General features: G+C 38.4%; 1 protein-coding gene across 1 annotated transcript; it reads left to right on the top strand.

The window, feature by feature from the left end:
- Positions 1–4,846: 4,846 nt before the first annotated feature.
- On the top strand, positions 4,847–18,129 carry LOC145466468 (guanine nucleotide-binding protein G(o) subunit alpha-like). The gene is made up of 8 exons (XM_081450188.1): positions 4,847–5,310; positions 5,634–5,676; positions 5,795–5,936; positions 6,069–6,229; positions 11,421–11,549; positions 12,548–12,677; positions 15,136–15,289; positions 16,352–18,129. The coding sequence occupies exons 1-8, from the start codon at positions 5,193–5,195 to the stop codon at positions 16,537–16,539; spliced, it is 1,065 nt and encodes a 354-aa protein (XP_081306314.1). The 5' UTR covers positions 4,847–5,192; the 3' UTR covers positions 16,540–18,129.
- Positions 18,130–20,608: the final 2,479 nt, after the last annotated feature.

Here is a 20,608-nt window from a genome sequence, read left to right as displayed (position 1 = left end):
ATTACAAAGAGTTCAATAGTCTTTAAACAGAACAAGAAAGAATCACAAATTTCAGTGACTGACTTTGCTTTATTGGATCCTCACTGGTGCAGTTGTTTTTGTGACTGATTTCTTTGGCGCTGACTCACGTTCACCGCAAACCGTGAACGACTAGGACATTCTGTAAAAGACTCAAAAGCAACAAGTGCCGTATAGTTACCGTTCGAAGCTTCTAACATTTGTCATGTAGATGGGCCATTTACAGTTGCGTGCTTAGTTACCTGGCCACTAAATGCAAGCGAGGCTGGAGGTGACCTTCCTTTGATACAGACCTCTCTGCTTAAATGCCAACTAGTTAGCACAAGAACAACTTGACTTACACAACAAAAGCAACGAGGTCTGTATCAAAACAAGGTCACCTGCAGCCTCGCTGCCATTCAAAGGCCGCGTTTCTCGAAGGTTCCGAAAAGTTTTCGCAGCCGGAAAGCCACAGCAAAATCTCCAAGCTTATGATTACAAAGCTGTTTCATTGACATATTCTTAATATGAACAGAGGTTCCCTTCATACAAGAAGTTTCAGGTGCATACACTTCTCTGTTTTTAGATACAGATGAACCAAAAATGGCTTTACGGGCCCGAAAGTTTCCGGGGCTTTAAAGAAACGGGCCCCAGGTTACTGAACAGACAAATGTAAAATGGTTTATTGTCGCTGTGTTTTTAAGTTCGTCTCTTATCTGTTTTAAAGCTCCTGTAGTTTCAGTGCCAGCCAGACGTCGTCTGAGTGCCAGCATAGTTAACAGAGGGGAGTGGTTATGAAGCCTGGCAAACGTCAAAGGAGCAAACAAAGATGCCAAGATTTGTGTCGGAAGGTCCCCGACCGTGCACAATCTTTACAATCTCAATCTTTACAGTATACATGAATTACGAAACGAAATCGTTTCTATTGGTCAGTTCCTCAGTCAGTACTAATCAACTACTGTATTTTGTGCACGGTCAAGGCCAAAAAAGCGAACAAAAACATACAACAAAGAACTTTGTAGGATTTCATAACCATTCCCCTCTATTAACTTTGGAGCCAGTCTTAAACTGTTGCTATAAATTAGGTGGGAAAAAACCAAGACCTCAGTCTTCAGCATAGTTCCCTCTAGCAAGGACGTCACTATTTCAATCAAGAAGAAATAAATTTCTTGGGGTTTTTTTCTGAGTGCTTCGGCCCGTGCAAGCAAACCAGTTTTCAAAAGAGAAATGGCCTTAAAAACAATAATGTTGATAGAAAACTGAAAATGTACCGTTTATACCTATCATTTATATTATACGCATGCATTGTTTGGTGATAGGACACACACTATGAATACTCATGCACTGATAGTCAAACAGGCTCCATGGCAGATACAGAAGAATTTAAAAGAGATGAATGGAGACTCGACGATTTCGTACACATATGCATTTGGAAGCTCTGATATCGATTCTGATAGGAATTAAGCTGACGGGAGGCTCACCAAGCTTCTCCGCTACTGGCGATTTAGAGCAACGAAGGTTACATTTTGATAAGATCCCTACTGCTATCATAAAACGTCTCTAAATATTGCGAACTTCAAACTGAATCGAATGATATCTAAAACTGTATCCGACCAAAACTTGAGAGAATACTTTACTGCAGCAGTTGGTGCAGACCGAAATCATCCGAATATTAAATTTATATCTCCATCAACACACAGATGAGATGGCAAAGTTCTAAAAAGGAATAAAATACTCTTTGATATTTCTAGTTGGGCGTCTTTTCTTTATTCCATGATGGTTTTATTGAAATATTGTATTACAGAACAACATCAGGAGATATTGTCTTGCTGAAATTATAAGTTGATCAGAATCATGCTAGTTAGAATCACTGAAAATGCTACTCGGTATTAATCAAAAGTTTGATTTGAACTTTTTGTTATTTTAATCCTCTGTTGACTAGAGGCTCCCTCCGGTCAGCTATGAAAAATTGAGATCTTGACGAAGTAACTACAAGGAATTGGAAGGTAAACGAATACGCGAAGATTTGCTAACCATCGGCTGCCTTTTTTACAAGTAAATTGCTACATATCTGTTGGTGATGTTCTTTCACGGGCGAGGTAGAGAGTTCGCCGAACTGCAGCCGAGTTCATTTCGCGAGAAGCCATCAACGATGTATAAGCAAGCCGGTTCTGAACACACGAGGAGGTTCAAGGTTACAGGCTGTTTTATTAATGAGGCTTCTGCAAATGTGGTGAGCTAGAGAAGTTTATTAATTCAAGGAGGGTGTTCAAAACATACAGCGCGGAAAGAGATAAATGGTTAAAAATTCTCCCATTTCTATTATATAACAAAATGAATTGAATCAAGAGCTTTTTTTTCATTTTGCAACCGGGAAAATGTACTGTTTAAAACGTGCATCAGTTAATACAAACCTGTCGAATATACGCAGTTAATCCAGCAATTAGATCAGGTTCGATTCTTTTAAAGTATGGCATAGGGTCCTGTCGTAAAACCGAGTCACCCTCTAACTAGACATAGATTATCTGTTATTAAACTTATAGTCATTGTCTGTAATACTTCAGCATATTTGAAGTGATAACACAACTTTGTGGATAACAATATGTAAATCAGTAAATTAGAAAGAAACAGTACAAATAAAACATAACTGTTGCAGACGTTCACTGTTTTACTTCAAACAGTCCCGTCCTTGTACCTTTCGCGTTCTCCATGCTAAAATTCCACTGGAATTGCTGCCAATATTCCTGAGAATACAGTCTACGAGTAAAATACTATTCAGCTGTCTTGTAAGTCTTGGAATCAGTCTCCAACTTTACCACAGGAAACTAGTTTCCGTTATTTCCCGCAAACCTACTGAAGTTGTTTTGCCGAGCCACAAAGTTAATGTCTACTGTCACGGTCTTCTTTAGAACGGGCTCTCCTGCAGTGTCTGTTCAATCATAGGCTCATTGCCAAAAGCAGCCAGAATTCCAGAGAGTACTACCAAAGGTTAGATGACTAATAATGAAACCATCGGCTTTTAATCAATCGTAAACAACTTCATTAAGCGAAGAAAACAGTGTGTGGACGAAGCCTGCAGGAGCCGGTTATTTTGGAAATAGGCAAAGAAATGTGTCTGTCCGTGTTTTGCCAACTGACCTTTAGAAATGTCAGCAACAGTTATAAAGCAATCTTGTTTTGCCATCTTCCGGCTAGGGAATCATGCCAAATGGACAAAGGAGTTTGTTTTGCAACCAACGGTGTAAATAGGGTTTAAGATACGAGAGTATAATTTGTATTTACTCGTTAATTAAGTAGCATAAAATAAAGCACTGTCCTCTAGCACTGAGGGCACACTCGTACGCCCTATCAAATTGGGCGCCTGAAATGCAAACTTTTCAAACGAGTAAAAACTGTCTTTATACATGGTTTCTAAGCCTGAAAATGAAAAAAGTCTCGGTGCATTTCCTAGAGCAACAAGCACGTTGTGACGGTGACTTGTTGCTCGTTTTCAGTACAGTGGCCCAGCTGTTATACCGTCGGAGGGTCTTCCGTTCAATCCCATATTCAGGCACCCAGAGAGAGCAGGATGGATTCCTGCAGTCGTTATGTCACCAAGCAGACAAATAACGTGCGCAAAAATAGTTCACAGAGCAAAATAGAGCAAATAGTTTGTGAAAGGCGTGGACGGAGGAGGTTTAATTTACAGTTATAATTGCATTAGATTTGATTTAGCTAGGAACAAATTTACCAAGGAATCAAAATTGCCATTCTGGTGAAATCTTGAATCTGTTACTCTTCTTTAATCTTTTTAGCTACTTTGCTTTCACCACTTTTGGGCGATTATTTTCCTTCTATTGCAAGGCAATAAAGCACTTTTATAGGAAGTTCGCCGAAATTTTTTTTATAAAATAACTGAGCTACCAAGCACGCACTCATTGGTCGATAGGTGTGTTTTAGATAAAAATATGTTAACACGGTTGTGACGTTTTATATTCGTGCGTATTTGTGAGAAATAATTTATAAAGCAATAGAGTACTTTTTCCGTGTTTATATAGCTTCATCTAAACACTCGGGCGTTTGATGATTGGGAGAATTCTCGAAAGTTATGCAAATCCGAGTCGCAGTCATAACTGTCTCGAATTCTCCCAAACCCCTCGTGTTTTTAATAAATAAAAAGAAAAGAAAGAACGATTTATCGCAGGTTAATCCGAGATCTGTAAACTTTACTGATATATAGCTGAACCTGAGATGGGCGGAAATTTGATAAATTTTTAGTTAAGAAAACGCCGAAAATTTAACCGTTAACAGGGCCGTAGCCAGACGAAAATTATGACTGAGGCAATGTCCATTGTTAAATTCTCTTCCTAAGGTGTTGATAATGACTATAAACAACAACAACAACAACAACAATAACAACAACAACAACAGCAACAACAACGACAAAATTATTGAGGCAAGGGCCTGGGTTTGAAAGTTTGCCAGTCACCCCAATCCAGATTCTCTTTTAATTCAAATACGTAAAACAAAAGTCACTTGTTGTGGCGTGATCCCTTGTTTCGCTCTAGACGTCAAGTTACCACAGTAATGCGGAACTAATTAACACATATTTGCATGATATATGCGCAAACCAGGCGATATCTTTCAGTCCCTCACATTTTGTTTTTTTCAATTTGGCAACGCGCAATGCTATTTTTACCTATTCTGTGTGTTGACGAGTTAATTATAGAATTTATGTCATGTTGCACTACACGACATATCTACGTTATTTTTACAGATCAGCAGATTGTTTGCCTTGGCCTCTGATTGGATTAAACAGAAGAGACAAAATTTTTTCAGGAACAAATTTGACCCGTCCGGGAGGTAGCAGTTTATAATTATTACTTAACACTAATTTGTCAAAAGAAATGATTTCATGTATGGTTTTTACGAAAAACAACGAAAAAGGGTTAAACCTATACATTTATGCTTTGTTTTGCTGAAAATTTTAAGTTCTTTCAACGTATGTTTAGGATGAACAACTGATCTACCCACCCTACCCTAATTAGATACAAAAATGTTCCACCCTCTCGAACGGCGACGGCGATCGCGGGCCTAGACGAGACTCGTTCATTTGATCGATTCTCGTATATAATGCCGATGGCTAGCAGATAGATTCTCAGAATTCGTTCATTATTTGGAGGTAAAAGACCTAGGAGTCGAGGCCTTCCTCCAGAATGGGTTGCACTCTAAGTGCAGAAGATAGGGCAGCCCTTGCACGGAGCAAAGCCATCGACAAAAACTTAAAAGCGGACAGCGTCCGTGCGGAAAGAGAAGTCAAGTTGTTGCTGCTAGGTAGGGTTGAACTTAGCTCAGTATTCGTACGTCTATTTGTGTTTTTATTGGGACTGTTTTGTTTTTGCAAGGACGGATTTTTATTTCTTCGTGCTATGACTTTGACTGGTAGTTTCGATATTATTTATTCTCACTTGAGCATGAAATTTATGTCGAACATTGAGCGTACGGACTGAGCAATTTGTGCAAGTAAGCTGACTCTACGAACTCTGGAGGCGTGGACCTTACAGGCCGATTTTGCCGGCATCGATGACTTTGCAGATATTTGTGAATAATTATTTTCTCTCCGAGAATCAACCTGATCGTTGTCGTATTTGTCACAGGGGCAGGAGAATCTGGGAAAAGCACCATAGTAAAGCAAATGAGGTGGGTACAAATTGGGCGACTCTTTATAGGCTTGTTTACAACTTGGTTACCCGCTCTGTTTACAAGGCAAAAGCTAATGTGTTCATGGTATGTTTGGTCTTTGCTTTTCCTGTTTCAGAATCATTCATGACCGTGGTTTCACTGCAGAGGATTACAATCAATATAAGCCCCTTGTTTTTAGCAATGCGATCTACTCTCTTCTAAAAATCATTCGAGCCATGGACAAGCTACGAATAGACTTCGAAACAGACGAAAGACTGGTATGATCATTGTAATTTTGCCTCGACTTTTCTTTGTTTATCAGTTATCTTATTTCATATATTCGACTGGGACGATAGTCGAAGGATTAGTGAACCGTGCAATTGTTGTGAATATTGGTTTTACAATTTTAGACGGATGCGAAGATGGTTTTCGATGTGGTAGCCAGGGCGGATGACCAAGAGCCGTTCACGCCCGAGTTAACAGGAGCCATGAAGCGGTTGTGGCAAGACGGAGGTATAATTCAGTGTTTCAGGAGAGCCAGAGAATATCAACTCAACGATTCAGCGAAATAGTAAGTTTTTGATTTAGCATCACAACTATTTTGCTGTCACTGTCTTCCGTGAAGGACCAACACAGACGGCAGTCACAATCGGGTCAATTTGAAGTTGTTGTTTTGATCCGTCTGGGAGTCTCTTCTGGGCATGCCCCGAAATTGAAACAGTTTCCTGTGGTTTAAAAATGCTGCGTGATAACTTTTACCCAAACAGGCCAACGTAGCAACGCGTTTATGGTGGAAATTGGCGAGTATTTCTGAAATTAGAAAAGGGATTTGAAATAATATAATGTTTTGTTTTGAACCACGGCCTGGAAAGTGAAAGTTTCTAGGAAGACCACGTCTCCTTGGGTGATTTGCTCCCCCTTTCACATAAAGTTATCCGAAAGAGTTACCCTTATAACATGATCTACGACCTTTGTGTTTGCTCTATTGCTATGAGTGTATAGCAAAACGTGTTCATCTGATATTTTTTACGTTGTTTTAACACGTGCCACCGTAAAATAGGTGGAGGCATATGTGGCTGCACTTCCTGTTTTCAAGAATGACTCGGATGTTGTTTGTTCGAATTTGCCAAGTTTACAGATTCCAATTTGTAAACATTCGGGGCTCATTGCTTTTTGAAGCGTGGTGTTTATCGAGGTCGTTCATTAGCCCATTGGACACTGTGGTGTTGACTGGCTGAGTTTTCAAACTCGAGTGACAACTTGTTGTTTTGTTTGAATTACCCCAGACCTTTGATTTGTGTTTGTGGGAAACATTTTTGTGACGTATTTTGTTATTGTAATCGCATGAATAATTGAGTCTTTAAGAGGTGATTTATTTGGCATTTCCTAATGATACATAATATTATTTCCAAACAAAAAAACTAACTTCTTGATATTGTGATTAGTATTCTCGTGCCTTCATGTTGGAAACCAATGTCTCAATGTCATAACAATTTTATTTTTTATTTATTCCCAAATTCTTCAATAATATTTCAAAATTTCAGATCTCTTAATAGAAATTAAATTTTCTTATTGAATTAACAACCTAAACAACAGGCTTGTTGAGTATCATTTGGTGCAAGTGTCCTCCTCTTCTTGAAAATGATTTATTTTGTAAATTTTTGGATGGCTAACAATATTAGGTTCATGAAAACTGATTTATAATCCTCACTACTTTAGTTCTAATTACTTGTAGCTGAGTATGCAAGAGCTGTACATGTATGTTTATTGTTTTTGATAACTGAACTTAAGGGTTGTACTGATTGTTATCTATCCCATATATATGTACCATACAGCCATCTTTATACTTGTATCATGATATGGCGGGCTTTCTGAAGGACAGTCATAATTTGTCCTGGACTGTCTCGGTGAAATAACATGAGTGCTTGGACAGGAGATTTGATTGTTGGCTCTCCTGTCAAAGCCAACCTTGTTCAATAACTTGTTGTTTATGGTTGGCCATTCGTTTCAAAATTACGACAGAGTATACGCGGGTTTTTCTGCCGTGTATACTTGTTTACATACGTTGCGTATGGGCTTTAAGCTCATATATACGACCATTTAGATCACGTATATACGCATTTTTAAAGGGCCACATATTTGCGTAAATTCAAGCGCGGAGATCTGCAAAATAAATGCCCAAATATACGCGTCCTACAAGGACCCATATATATGCGTGCTAAAATGCGTGTATATGCGAGTCTCGTAAATTACGTTTTATATACCAGCACGAAATGTGCCTTTATAGAGAATGGCTGTTCCTGTATGATAGCAATGAAAATTACTTTAACTAGGAATCATCAATATGGCGGCAGTGGTAAAATGCCTTGTCTTACTCTATCTGCTATTTAATGTTTGTTACTGCAGCTCTCCAGTGAATGAACTTCTAGAAACAGTTATGCGTGTTTTGAATGACTGTTCAAGATTTTATCCTAACGCCAATCGTCGTGAAGTTGCTGTGGATTACCCTGTCCATCGTTCAGTGGCCTGCGTAGCTTGGCGGTTTTTAGACAATTTGAAGGTGCTAAGAAAGTGGCGAAGCCGCGATAACAAGCGTCAAATGCGGCGTAGCCACTAGGGGCCTGGGGAGGTTCCTGCTCGTTTTCGCGGCTTTGTCGCTTTGTGCGCTCGCGCTCAAATTGCTTAAAAAATAGCAGTCAAGCTACGCAAGCTAATCCTTGAGTTGACTCATTGGACAGAGGTACCAAGGCGAATGCTGAGAGGATACGGCCACTAGAATCGCTGGTGAGACAAATACTATATTTACTACTTACATGGGAAATGTTTGCCTTAAGAACAGTTTAATGCACCTCAGTGTACTCCCATTAGGGCTTTGCCAACCGTATCAGCTTCTAATGGGAGAGTGGGTTGTCCAGCCTATGATATATCAATACCTCAAGGGGAGTTTTAGGAGACAGAATGTGATTTTAGTGTAACTCCCATTGGGTCTTCACCAGATTATTCATCTGCTTGGGTGTCATCATCAAATGTGTCCCTGACAGCTAGTATTTCCAGTATTACATATATCAAGTGTAAAATCACTGCGTTCACTCATATTAATTGTGCGTACAGCATGGTTATTTCATGCCTCAACTAGGAGATTTAACTGCTTGTTAATTCTGGAAAGAAATATGTAATACAAACAGAACAGATCAATTATGCTGGTTGATTCCAGGATGCCATTTTCTTCCATCTGGTAGAACAGAGTGTAGTAGAACTGACCGACTTGAATAAAGACTTCTCTCCAGAGACGCTCAATTCACTGGTTGTGTACAGACAACCCGGCAATTTTGCTTCGCCTATTAAATCCCCTGTGCCATAGCATAGCTCTTCCTACCTCTAAATTTTCATCCCCTTCGTCTGAACACACTTTAGAGGACAACCCATAACTTTTCACCGCAGCTAAGAACAGAGCGAGCCCAGTCGCAGCAGAATTGTTTGTTGCACAACTTAAAGTCTAAAGCCCTGTCAAAACCACCTTGTATTACAAACCTCCAACAACTGATAAGGTAGTGTAGTCAACAGTGTGCCAGAGAGAATTAGGTCCCCTGACGCTGTCAACACGCCTTGTGATGGTATTGAACCACCTCAAATCAGACCCTTCTGGGTCAGTTCGAAAAAAACCTTTCCCTTACACACTGATGCTGAACATTGATATTTCTACTTCACAAATGACCCAGCATGATACTGATACCAGAATTGGAAAACCCATGTCAGTCTTATTTCTCGAATCATCAGGGCCAGGTTGTTCGGAAGCCGGTTAATGCTAACCCAGGATTAAAAGTTAACCCAAATATAGATTTTTCTCTATAAAAATGTCTTCCACTGCTTATGCTTTGTATAGTTTGAGATTACTCAAGTTCAAAACTGAACTGCAAACATTTCCCATCTATGTAGTAAGTATTGAATTTGTCTCACCAGCAATTCGAGAGGCAGAATTCTCTCAGTATTCGCTTGGGCACCTCTGTCCTAAACGGTGAACAGAATCCACAGCAACTTCACGATGAATGATCAAGTTCTCTGCCATGTTACAATTAGCGTGGGGATAAAATCTTGAACAGTCATTCAAAACACGCATAACTGTTTCTAGAAGTTCATTCACTGGAGAGCTGCAGTAACAAACATTAAATAGCAGATAGAGCAAGACAAGGCATTTTACCTCTGCCACCATATTGACAATTCCTAGTTAAAGTAATTTTCATTGCTATCATACATGAACAGCCATTCTCTTAAAAGGCACATTTCGTGCTAGCATATAAAACGTAATTTACGAGACTCGCATATACGCGCATTTTAGCATGCGTATATATGTGTCCTTGTAGGACACGTATATTGGTATTTATTTCGCATATCCTCGCACTTGAATTTACGCAAATGTGTGGCCCTTTAAAAATGCGTATATACGTGATCTAAATGGTCGTATACATGAGCTTAAAGCTTAAACTAGTATACGCGGCAGAAAAACCCGCGTATACCCTGTCGTAATTTTGAAATGAATGGCCAACCATAGTTGGTCCAGGAAATATCCATGCCACCTCATGGAAGGTTTTTTTGTTTATTCTCTTCTCCTTCCTGAAATTCCTGTTTTATGCGATACTTTCCTTTGAAACATTTGAGACCCCCCACCCCCAGGGAATTTACAATAACCTTCCATGGGTTGTGTACAGCGGCAATGTTCTTGGACAAGTCAATTACATGTATGCCAACCTTGACCTTTTTTACATATCCTGTTATGGGAGGTTGTTTTTCCTAACTGGACCTTTCAGTGGGTGTCCTCATTCTGCTTATGAGTTTATACTGTAAATGCAGTGTTTTAGGGAGGAAGTCAGTAGGTCTATAGTTTGGTGTTATTCACAGGATGTAATGGATTTTTACAGGATTACCTTATTTTATAGATCGTTTTCACTGTCACGCAACGAAAAAATAAATCAAAAACTATTCCTCGGATAAAGTCAAAATTGTAATGTTATAGTAGATAGGTAAAGAAGACACTTCTTCAAGTTTTAGGTCTCTGTGTTTTCCCTAACTTCAGATATTCATTGAAATGTTTTGTGCAAATTTACAGAGCCCAGTATGGAGCTGCCATGTTGGTGGAGCTCTTCTTTGCTCCACCAACATGGCGGTCGGAAAATAGTGTAAACATCTGGAACTTACTTTGGCTATCTAGGTGACTGATTATCTGAACTGAACCAGCAAACATTTGCACCAGCACTTTTCCTAACACTTTGACTCCTAAAAAGGCTAAAAATCACTAGATAAGTGTATATTTTTTCAGAAACTCGATCAGAGCAGCATGTCACGCACTGCCATAACTCTGAACTTCATGCTGCACTGGTTTCCAAACCAAGCATACTGTTGAGGTGAAAATTTTTAAACAGATGTAAATTTAGATTCTCTCATGCCTGATAAGGACAAAAACATTCATGGCTTCTTAGTTTTGGATTTTGGAATTTGATGACATCACGTGAAAACAATCTATTTATTTTTTTTTAAGTTGAGCATTATTAACATGAGTCTGCTATGAGATTGTACAAACACTTCCCATGGTTTTTGACTTCAAATAAAGTTACTGTTGAGTATCTGTGTGTCCTTGTATGTGAGATGTCTGGGTTAATTGTATTTTTGTTATAAGGTGTCTCAAAAGATGTTGCACTGAACTTGCTTAGTATACAAACTACAGTAAGGTGCCATCTAAATTTCCCGTTTCTTGTTTTTTTTATTAGCTATTTAGATGCACTTGACAGAATTGGAGCCCCTGGTTATGAACCAACAGAACAGGATCTCTTACGAACAAGAGTAAAAACAACAGGCATTGTTGAGGTGCAATTCGATTTCAAGAGACTTCATTTCAAGTAAGTGGCCTAAATAGTACTTATTGCTATTTCAAGAACTGTTCAGTTTAATAGTTTTGATTGACAACCAATTTCTCAAGGTGGTTTGTTATATTGCATTGTGTACCTTTAAAGAAAATGGTAACTTTTTCTTTAAAGCTTAAGAAGTTAGGGGATCATTGTTTTCTTGTAACATTTCATGGAGACCAGCTATGGAGTCTAGCAATCACCATCGTTCTATAGTTGAAATGAAAATAGAAAACATTTCTGTTGAAGAAGGATTATCATTATAAAAAATTACTGGAGATGTAAACTTGACCAGTTCTTGTGAAATAATTGTTGCCTCCAGAATACTGCATGTTTTGAAAAAGATATTGTAAGGAATTTTGGGGTCTATACAAAGACTGGTACCCTCTTTTTAAATAAACAAATAATGGGGAGAGTTTGAGTGATAGTCTATAGACCTTTCCCGCATTCCACTTCAGTGTGTACGAACAATAGCACCAGAGCGAGGTTGGGGTGGACATTTCCATACATTTGCTGTATTTTTGTCCACCCTGACCTCGACTCGGTGCTACTGTTTGTTGGAATGTGGGAATGGTCTATTGTTAGGTCTATTTGGAAAGAATTATGTTACATTAATGCATTGTCCAGTGGAGAGATGTGATCTCTAATAAAGTATTTACTAGAGAATAAAAATAAAAAGTATCAACTGAAGAATATTACCTTGATGCCAACATCACGTTCTTGTCAGTAAGGAGACTTATGAATGAATAACAGTAACTGTAGGATTATCTAATGTGTCAGCATGATTTCAGGCAGGTATGATGCATGGTTAAGAGTTGTGTGACACTTGCACTGCAAGTGCAAGAACAGTCTTCAGATTTCACACATCGATTCTATACTTTTCCTTACTATGTGTGTTTGTGAGATATTTCTTGTGTTCAGTGCAAAATATCTCAAAGGGCTCTATGTTTGAAACTTAATTTTGAATTTGTGTTCTTGCTTCTTGATTGTAGATTATTTGATGTTGGAGGACAAAGATCGGAGCGTAAAAAGTGGATTCACTGCTTTGAAGATGTCACAGCAATAATATACTGTGTTTCATTAAGTGCATACGACTTGACACTGCAAGAGGATGAAACTACAGTAAGTCATTTGTCAACCAGGGCAAATAAGTAACTTAGATCCAGTTGCTTAGATCCAGTTGCCTCCTTGATATTTCAAGATGACCACCTATAGTTTAAATATATTCTTTGTAATTCAAAAGAAAAGCACCAGCAAATTTAATATTGGGGGTGACCCTGTGGTGGACCAGCATCCCATCCAGGGGACAGTAGAAACAGTCCTAGTCACTTCAAGCTATGGAAACTGGAGATACATGTAAGTGCCATCCTGATAGGCCACTTGGCTTGAAAGCAGATGTAATTTTGCTGGTGTTCATTTATGAATGTGGGTGGAGAGAGGCACAGTGAGAGTTACATGTATACTAAGTATTGTACCCAAAAACACAGTGTAGTGGCACTGGCCAGGTCTTGAACCTGGACCACTTGATCCAGGATCAAGTGCACTTACCATTAGGCCATTGTGTCTTCCACACACTGTACAAATCTGTGCAACTGCAGGGCTTCAAATAATGGCCAGTCAACAGACAATGTCCAGTCAAAAATAGCTTTTGTCTGGTCAAATCCTTAGATGGCTGGACAATTTGTCCAGTTGTTTACGCTGCTCAGGAAAAAATCTATAGTGTCAAGTTTTAAATATTTAAAGGTTCAATATTATTGGCGTTTGTGAAAAAGGAGAGAAAAACGGCGGATACTTAACTACCAGACCAAGAACTTTTAATAAATGATTCGTAATAGTCATAAAATTTCCAGCTATCATTGCAAATTTTGGCACAAATGTGATAGTGATTTTGCTGTATCATGCATTCCACTTTTCCTGCATTGAGATCGATGCTCATGTACAATAAATGCTTTGAAAATTTACTTGTTAACCACACGACCAGGGGCCGAGCGCGGTTCATGTTCTACCCAGGTTTTTTTTTTTGTGTTTTTTCATTTTGTCGGTGACCAGACCCAAACTCCCTCTCGGCGAAATTTTGAGTCGCGCAACATGTGATGTTTTTCCACCAGAAGTTGTTAAAACATTAATACGCAGACAATTTTACAGATATTGTTTTCTTTGTTGGGGGTAAAATATTTTTTCTTTTGGTTTTATCGAAGTGTTGGATTCAAAGGGAATAATAAATATGCTAAAAAAGATATTACGTCAGCCATGGAATGCGTTGATGTTGTAGCTTTCACTTTTGGTACGTGACAAATAAGATTGTGTTTACTTTGCAAGTTTATTTCGCCAGAAGTGACGGTCATCAATTTATTTGCAATTTTGCGAGTATTTCTTGTGGTTTTAGGCAAGTGAAGTAAATTCTTTGGCCGTTTCATTGCAGTGAGTTCATAGATCGGAAGGAAAATTAAATATTTGAAAGCCAAGCAAAGAACGTGTCAGAACATGCAAGGATTATGTCATTGGTAGGGAAATAACCACCGTACTAAAGATAGCCGTGGATAACGCAATTCTTGAATTATGTGACTCGTGTGACTTCTTTGCTAGCCCTTTACTCAAGGGAAAAAACAATTAAATTTAATCGTGACTTTTAAGAAAGAAAGCTGGTGTTAATAGTGTTCGTATCTTCATGCCCTTACATATCCTGAAGAAAGTTCCAGATTAAGACTATTACGTCATCAGAGATTTCACAATGGCTACGACTGATGGTACAATAATACAGTTTGTGTTGATCAAGTGATGTAGTGTCTACAGTAATCAATGAATCATTAAGGATTGCTTTGGAATGTGCATTGCGTTGTGATTGTAGTGCTAAGAAAACAGTTAAATGTTAAGAGTGTGGTTATAAGATCTAACAGATCTTCTTGTTTCATATTTAAACATCATGTGAAGGGGGTAGGGGGCACTTTTATAGCGATAAGACTTAATCGATTTTTGTGCTGCCAAAAATGGGATATGTCGAAGCAAAAATAGTTTTGACCGGATAATTTGACCAGTGCCAGCTGGGAAATTATTTGAAGCCCTGAACTGGTTACTTGCCTTCTAAAAACTACCAATCAAGTAACAATTTTACACAGACCAGACACTATTTAGATCTACTTTGCACTATATCATGACTGTTTTTGAGATCTTTCATTACACTCTATTTCTGGAACTCATTTTGCTCCACTACCATTTTGATTTACTTTGAGAACATTGCCTTAGGTCTTTGTGAGGCAAGGCCGAGGGTGGCAAAGCCTGTACAAGAATGACCAAGGGTAATATTCTCTGTAGATGTCTGAGCCACTAAGAGTTCATGAGAAGTTTTTCACATGGCTCCCATCCACATTTTACTAATTACTCACAGTTTCTGCCATCCAGCTGGGCTGCATTAAGATGGTTTGACATAATGCCTGTGTGTATCAGCTGAAGAAAATGTGGTTCTAACTGCCAATCACAACACCTATATTGGCAAGTCTTAGCCATAAAGTAACAGTTCTTAATTGCTCAAGAAATTGTAGCAAGAGCTGATTATTCTAAATGACTTACTATTTTCCTACAGAATCGGATGGAAGAAAGTTTAAAATTGTTTGAGTCAATAGTCAACAACAGATGGTTTGTTGAAACGTCAGTTATACTCTTCCTCAACAAAAAGGATTTATTTGAAGAAAAAATAACAACTTCACCACTCACAATATGTTTTCCAGATTATTCAGGTAAGTTTTTGATCAACAAGTTTACTAATAAGTGGTTTTCATTTAACATTATCTAAATGTGATTGTAAGTAGCTGAACTTGCACTTACATATTATGAGCTTCCTGAAAAAATTTCCTTAATTTGGAGATAAAGCATTTTGGAATAACATGTAGTTATTTCAACAATGTTGTAGTGTTCCCTGTTCTATGTAAAAGAGCACTGTATTGGTGAAACTCAGCCATTTTCTAGGCTTATTATGCCAAAATGAAATTTAACTTTGCACTGTGTTGGTCAAATATGTTTCAAAGAATTCTATTCTGGCCCAAAGTTCTCCAACCTTTCAGCCATAAAATTAACATCATATAACTTTTCCCAGTGCATAAATCGTGGTCCCAGGTGACTTCCGGTTACAGGTAGTTTACTTGGTCCCAGACAGACCAGAATTTGTTTAAATGTTGAGGACACCTCCTGAAAAAGGACACTCAGATCTGCCCCTTCAGTGTCCTTATTAGAGAGGTTCAACAGTAGATTGATTGTTCTGTTGTGATGTTAGTTTTTTTCTTCATCTTGTATCCTTTTGTTATTTTAATCACCCTAATTGTTCTTTATTAACAGTAGAAGTCATGTTACGTTATGCTGTCATTTAGTGCTGGTGATATCCTACAGGCTCTTAGGGAATTGAATCAACCCTGGACATCACATGTTTTGGCTACCCAAAAGAAAACCCCCTCTGAAAGTATTGATAGGAAAAAACCTGTTAAATCCAAAAGTAACAAAGGTTGTTTGTGGTTACTTTTGGAATTCTGCAGTAGATGTTCATGTATCTCTGTCTACTGTTTGCATACATTTCCCTTTAAGATATAGCTTGCCTATATGATGTAGTTTCCTACCCTCAATTTGCTGGCTTGGCTTCAATTTCTATGCCATCATGCTAGCAGACCTGCTGTCTAGTTATATGGTCAACTGCGCAGAAAGGTTGCTCACTGAATGGGCCTTTATTTACCTGATAAGGTTATCTGCTCACTTGGATGCCAAGCCTAGATGTTCATTTTACTACTAATTTTTTTCCCGTTTTTTTGCAGGTCCAAATACATATGAAGATGGGTGTGCCTACATTAGGAAACAATTTGAGGCAAAAAACTTGAACGATGAAAAAGAGATATATGTTCATCTTACATGTGCAACAGACACTCACAATATCACTTTTGTATTTAATGCTGTTACTGATACAATAATTGCCAATAACCTCAAAGGATGTGGATTATACTAAATCGATGAGCATGAGCCTTCAGCATTATCAAGAAATCCTTCCAAGAAACATTGCTGGATGTCTCAAGGAAATGGTAATTGCGTGAAATTCATCAAGCTGGTGTCAACATCGACATGAAATACAATTCGTATAAAATGGAAAGAGATTCTGGTTATGGAGGAAACCCTTCGTACAGTGACTTCAAGATAATGATGTGGTTCAATGAAGTAGAACAAAAAGACCAAAGCCACTGGCCAACATTAGTTTTGCATGTGGATTTTAAACCTCTCTACAAGTTCATTTGCATAATACTCTCCACCATAATGTACTGTACTTTTGGGAGAATTCAGAATTAATCTTCTTCCAACTGCATCTCAATACACACAATTAAAAGAAAGACCAAAGATATTCATTAATTTTTTTTATTTTTGATTGAAATTTTTATTCATGTCACAATATACCCTGTAAATTTACAGTAATGATAACGTGCAAATGCCATGGTTTTTAAGCTTGTACCCTTTCGATCCTCTTATTTCTAATGCTGGGTCTTGTTGATTGTGTCAAAGTCTCAGATATTAGGATCGAATGAGAAGAGAACACTGTATATGTAGGATTTATAATTATTATTAATATTAACATAGCTCATGAAATTACCTCGCCTACTTAACCAGTAGTTCATTTTAGAACAAAATTTTGGAGCTCTTCTGAGAGTATGATGGACTGAAACGAAATAGAGATCTTCCGTGCATTGTACTTGTCTTTGTGCTTTATTCACCTAAATTATGGAAAAGCAATAACTTGTAATCTGTTTATGGGTTGTTGTTAAATAGTTAACATATGTACCACTGTCTCAGTATACAAACAACAGCACTGAGCATCAATCACTGTTTAAAATTTGCTTCAAATGATACTTTCAAAAGTTGCACCATTTAAAGATGTTTACTTGACAGCTCTTGCCACTTAGACATACAAACTGATGTAAATTTAACAATTTTTAACAACAACTGTCTTGTTCAATATTCCTCATGCTCCTCTCATATTCATGGAAGTTACAATAACGTCGCAGATGTTAACAATTTATTGTCATTATCAATTTGTGTGCTTACTTGCATGGTAATCTTATTGGGAGAGGGAGGGTGAGAATAGAATAGAGAATAGATAGTGAAAAGCGTAGCGAATTAGAGAACAGCATTTGTGATAGAACGCAATTGGATTTATACTAATCAGGCTTAGTTTGACACACTTATAACTGTACAACATTTCCTGACCAACAATTTGACAGAGATTAGATCCAACAGTGGCACAGCTACTGCCCTATCTTGGTCTTAAGTCTTGGTTATTGAATCATGCATGATCAATAATACAGTCCTGAAAGCTCTGTGTTTAGTCAAGAAGTTGGTGCACTGTGCATGCCATGCAGTTTGTCTAGCCAACCCTAAAATGATGTTAAAGGGCCACAGTGATTGAAAGATTGAAAATCACATTTTTGAACATGTGACCAGTAGCAGTGAATGCTGCTTGATATATATAGTGTTCCATATTTCAGAATTTATCACATATGCTTCTGTCAGTGTGAATTTAGCTTTCCTCTCACCAGTTTCGAAATTAAATATTCACTCATCAAATTACTGCATGAAAGGGAAACAAACAAATATTTTGATTGCTTAAATATTTTATTACTGAAAAAAACATTTCATTAAACAAACGTATTTTAAAACCTCTGTTTTCAAAGAGGCTTCCCCCCAGGAACAGAGACAGAAGGATTTGCATAAAATGATTCACTATCCACTGAACGTTCCAGTTGAGTGATTGCTTTTCAAATTAATATTCAAACTTTGAAACAAAGTATCAAAAACTTCATTGGAATTGATGAAAGTTATTCTTCAGCTGTTCTGACCACAAACCACAAGGGTATTACAGATATAACATTGTTCTGGATGGATTTATCTGACAAGTTTGCCATAGCAATCAATATAAGTTGGCCTTTTCTTTTAAATGATCTTAGAATTATATTCGGCCGGCTTTCAAGTTGTTTACAACTTTTTTGTAAACCTATATTAGTTGAGGACAACTCATTGACTTTTACTGAAAACAGATGTTCAACCATTGCTCAGTAATTTTTATGATATGAATCAGAAGGCTGATGCAAAATATTGCCATTTTGGCTTGCAGTGTTTTCTTGTGGTTTTATTTCACCGCTGGTCATTAGCAAGTCACACAGTATTATTGGAAGTTATCTTTATCTTCAGCCATTTTGTAAGCTCGGATTTCTAGCCTTTCAATATTTTCCCTGTCAGGAATTTTAAAATGAGAAAACACAAACTTGCCTGAATGTAGTATTTTTGTACACGAGTGACAAGCTTTTATCTTGCTTCCTAATAAGCTTGCAGTCACACTAGGTAATTTCATGCATGTGAAGAATGTGGCTGCAGGCAGCTAAGCTATTCTCATTCAAATCAACTAGGCATTCAGTCAGATAATCATGTCATGTTTCAGCACACAGGGATTAAAAATAATAGCAATAATATGCTCCTTTTGCATGACCAGGCCAAAGAACATCTTTGTAAGAGGTTATTCATCAATGAGATACAGTATCTGTTTTTGCTATTATTTTGGGTGGTCTACACAATACCAGTGGGTGGTCTGTATATTCTCAGTGAGTGATCTGTATGGTAACAGTGGGTGGTCTGTACAGTATAAGTGGGTTGTCTGTGGATGGTTTATACCTTTCAGAAGGTGGACTGTGCTGTAGGTGGACTGTGCAGTATCAGTAGGTGATCTGTGCAGTATCAGTAGGTAAACCAGTGCAGTATCAGTAGGTGGACTGTGCAGTATTAGTGGGTGAACTCTGCAGTATCAGTAGTTGGACTGTGCAGTATCAGTAGGTGGACTGTGCAGTATCAGTGGGTGAACTCTGCAGTATCAGTAGTTGGACTGTGCAGTATCAGTGGGTGAACTGTGTAGTATCAGTAGATGGAATGTGCAGTATTAGTGGGTGAACTCTGCAGTATCAATAGTTGGACTGTGCAGTATCAGTAGGTGGACAGCTGTGCAGTATTAGTGGGTGAACTCTGCAGTATCAGTAGGTGGACTGTGCAGTATCAGTAGGTGGACTGTGCAGTATCAGTGGGTGAACTCTGCAGTATCAGTAGTTGGACTGTGCAGTATCAGTGGGTGAACTGTGTAGTATCAGTAGGTGGACTGTGCAGTATCAGTAGGTGGAATGTGCAGTATTAGTGGGTGAACTCTGCAGTATCAGTAGTTGGACTGTGCAGTATCAGTGGGTGAACTGTGTAGTATCAGTAGGTGGACTGTGCAGTATCGATTGGTAGACTGTGCAGTATCAGCAGGTGGACTGTGTAGTATCAGTTGGTAGACTGCAGTATCAGCAGGTGGACTGTGCAGTATCAGTAGGTTGACTGCAGTATTAGTGGGTGAAATGTGAAGTATCAGTAGTTGGACTGTGCGGTATTAGTGGGTGAAATGTGAAGTATCAGTTGGTAGACTGTGCAGTATCAGTTGGTAGACTGTGCAGTAGCAGGTTGACTGTGCAGTATCAGCAGGTTGACTGTGCAGTATCAGCAGGTGGACTGTGCAGTATCAGTAGTTGGACTGTGCAGTATCAGTAGGTGATCTATACAACATCAGTGGGTGATTTGTACAGTATCATTGGGTGACTTGTACCTGTGGGGGACTCCCATACAAAAAGGATGGGGGTGCTGGTCAGAAATTTTGAAAAAAAACCCTAAGAGCTACCAAGATCCTGGTTGGTGGGTGTGGCTTGAAATTTTTCACCCTTACGAGGTACCAATTCTAAAACAAAACCCAATTTCCCATCATATCTTTTGGGCTCTATACCCCAAGAGGTTCCACAAAATCTCCCGCTGTGGTGCTTTTGAGGCTGAACACCTTGAGATGAACCAAAACAGCTTTTTAATCCCTAAAAGGTTTGATGAGTACCCCCATCTTTTTTATATGGGAGTCCCCCTCCCCTGGGGATTTGTATAGTATTAAAAGATGACAAGAGTTGGTTTAAGACATTCAACTTAGTTTATCGTTGGTGCAGCTCTGTTAACCTAGTAGAGATGAT

The sequence above is a fragment of the Orbicella franksi genome, chromosome 13, assembly GCF_964199315.1.
Source record: "Orbicella franksi chromosome 13, jaOrbFran1.1, whole genome shotgun sequence".
Classification (NCBI taxonomy): domain Eukaryota; kingdom Metazoa; phylum Cnidaria; class Anthozoa; order Scleractinia; family Merulinidae; genus Orbicella; species Orbicella franksi.
Note: the sequence above shows the minus strand (reverse complement) of the source record. Positions and strands in the feature narration are given on the sequence as shown.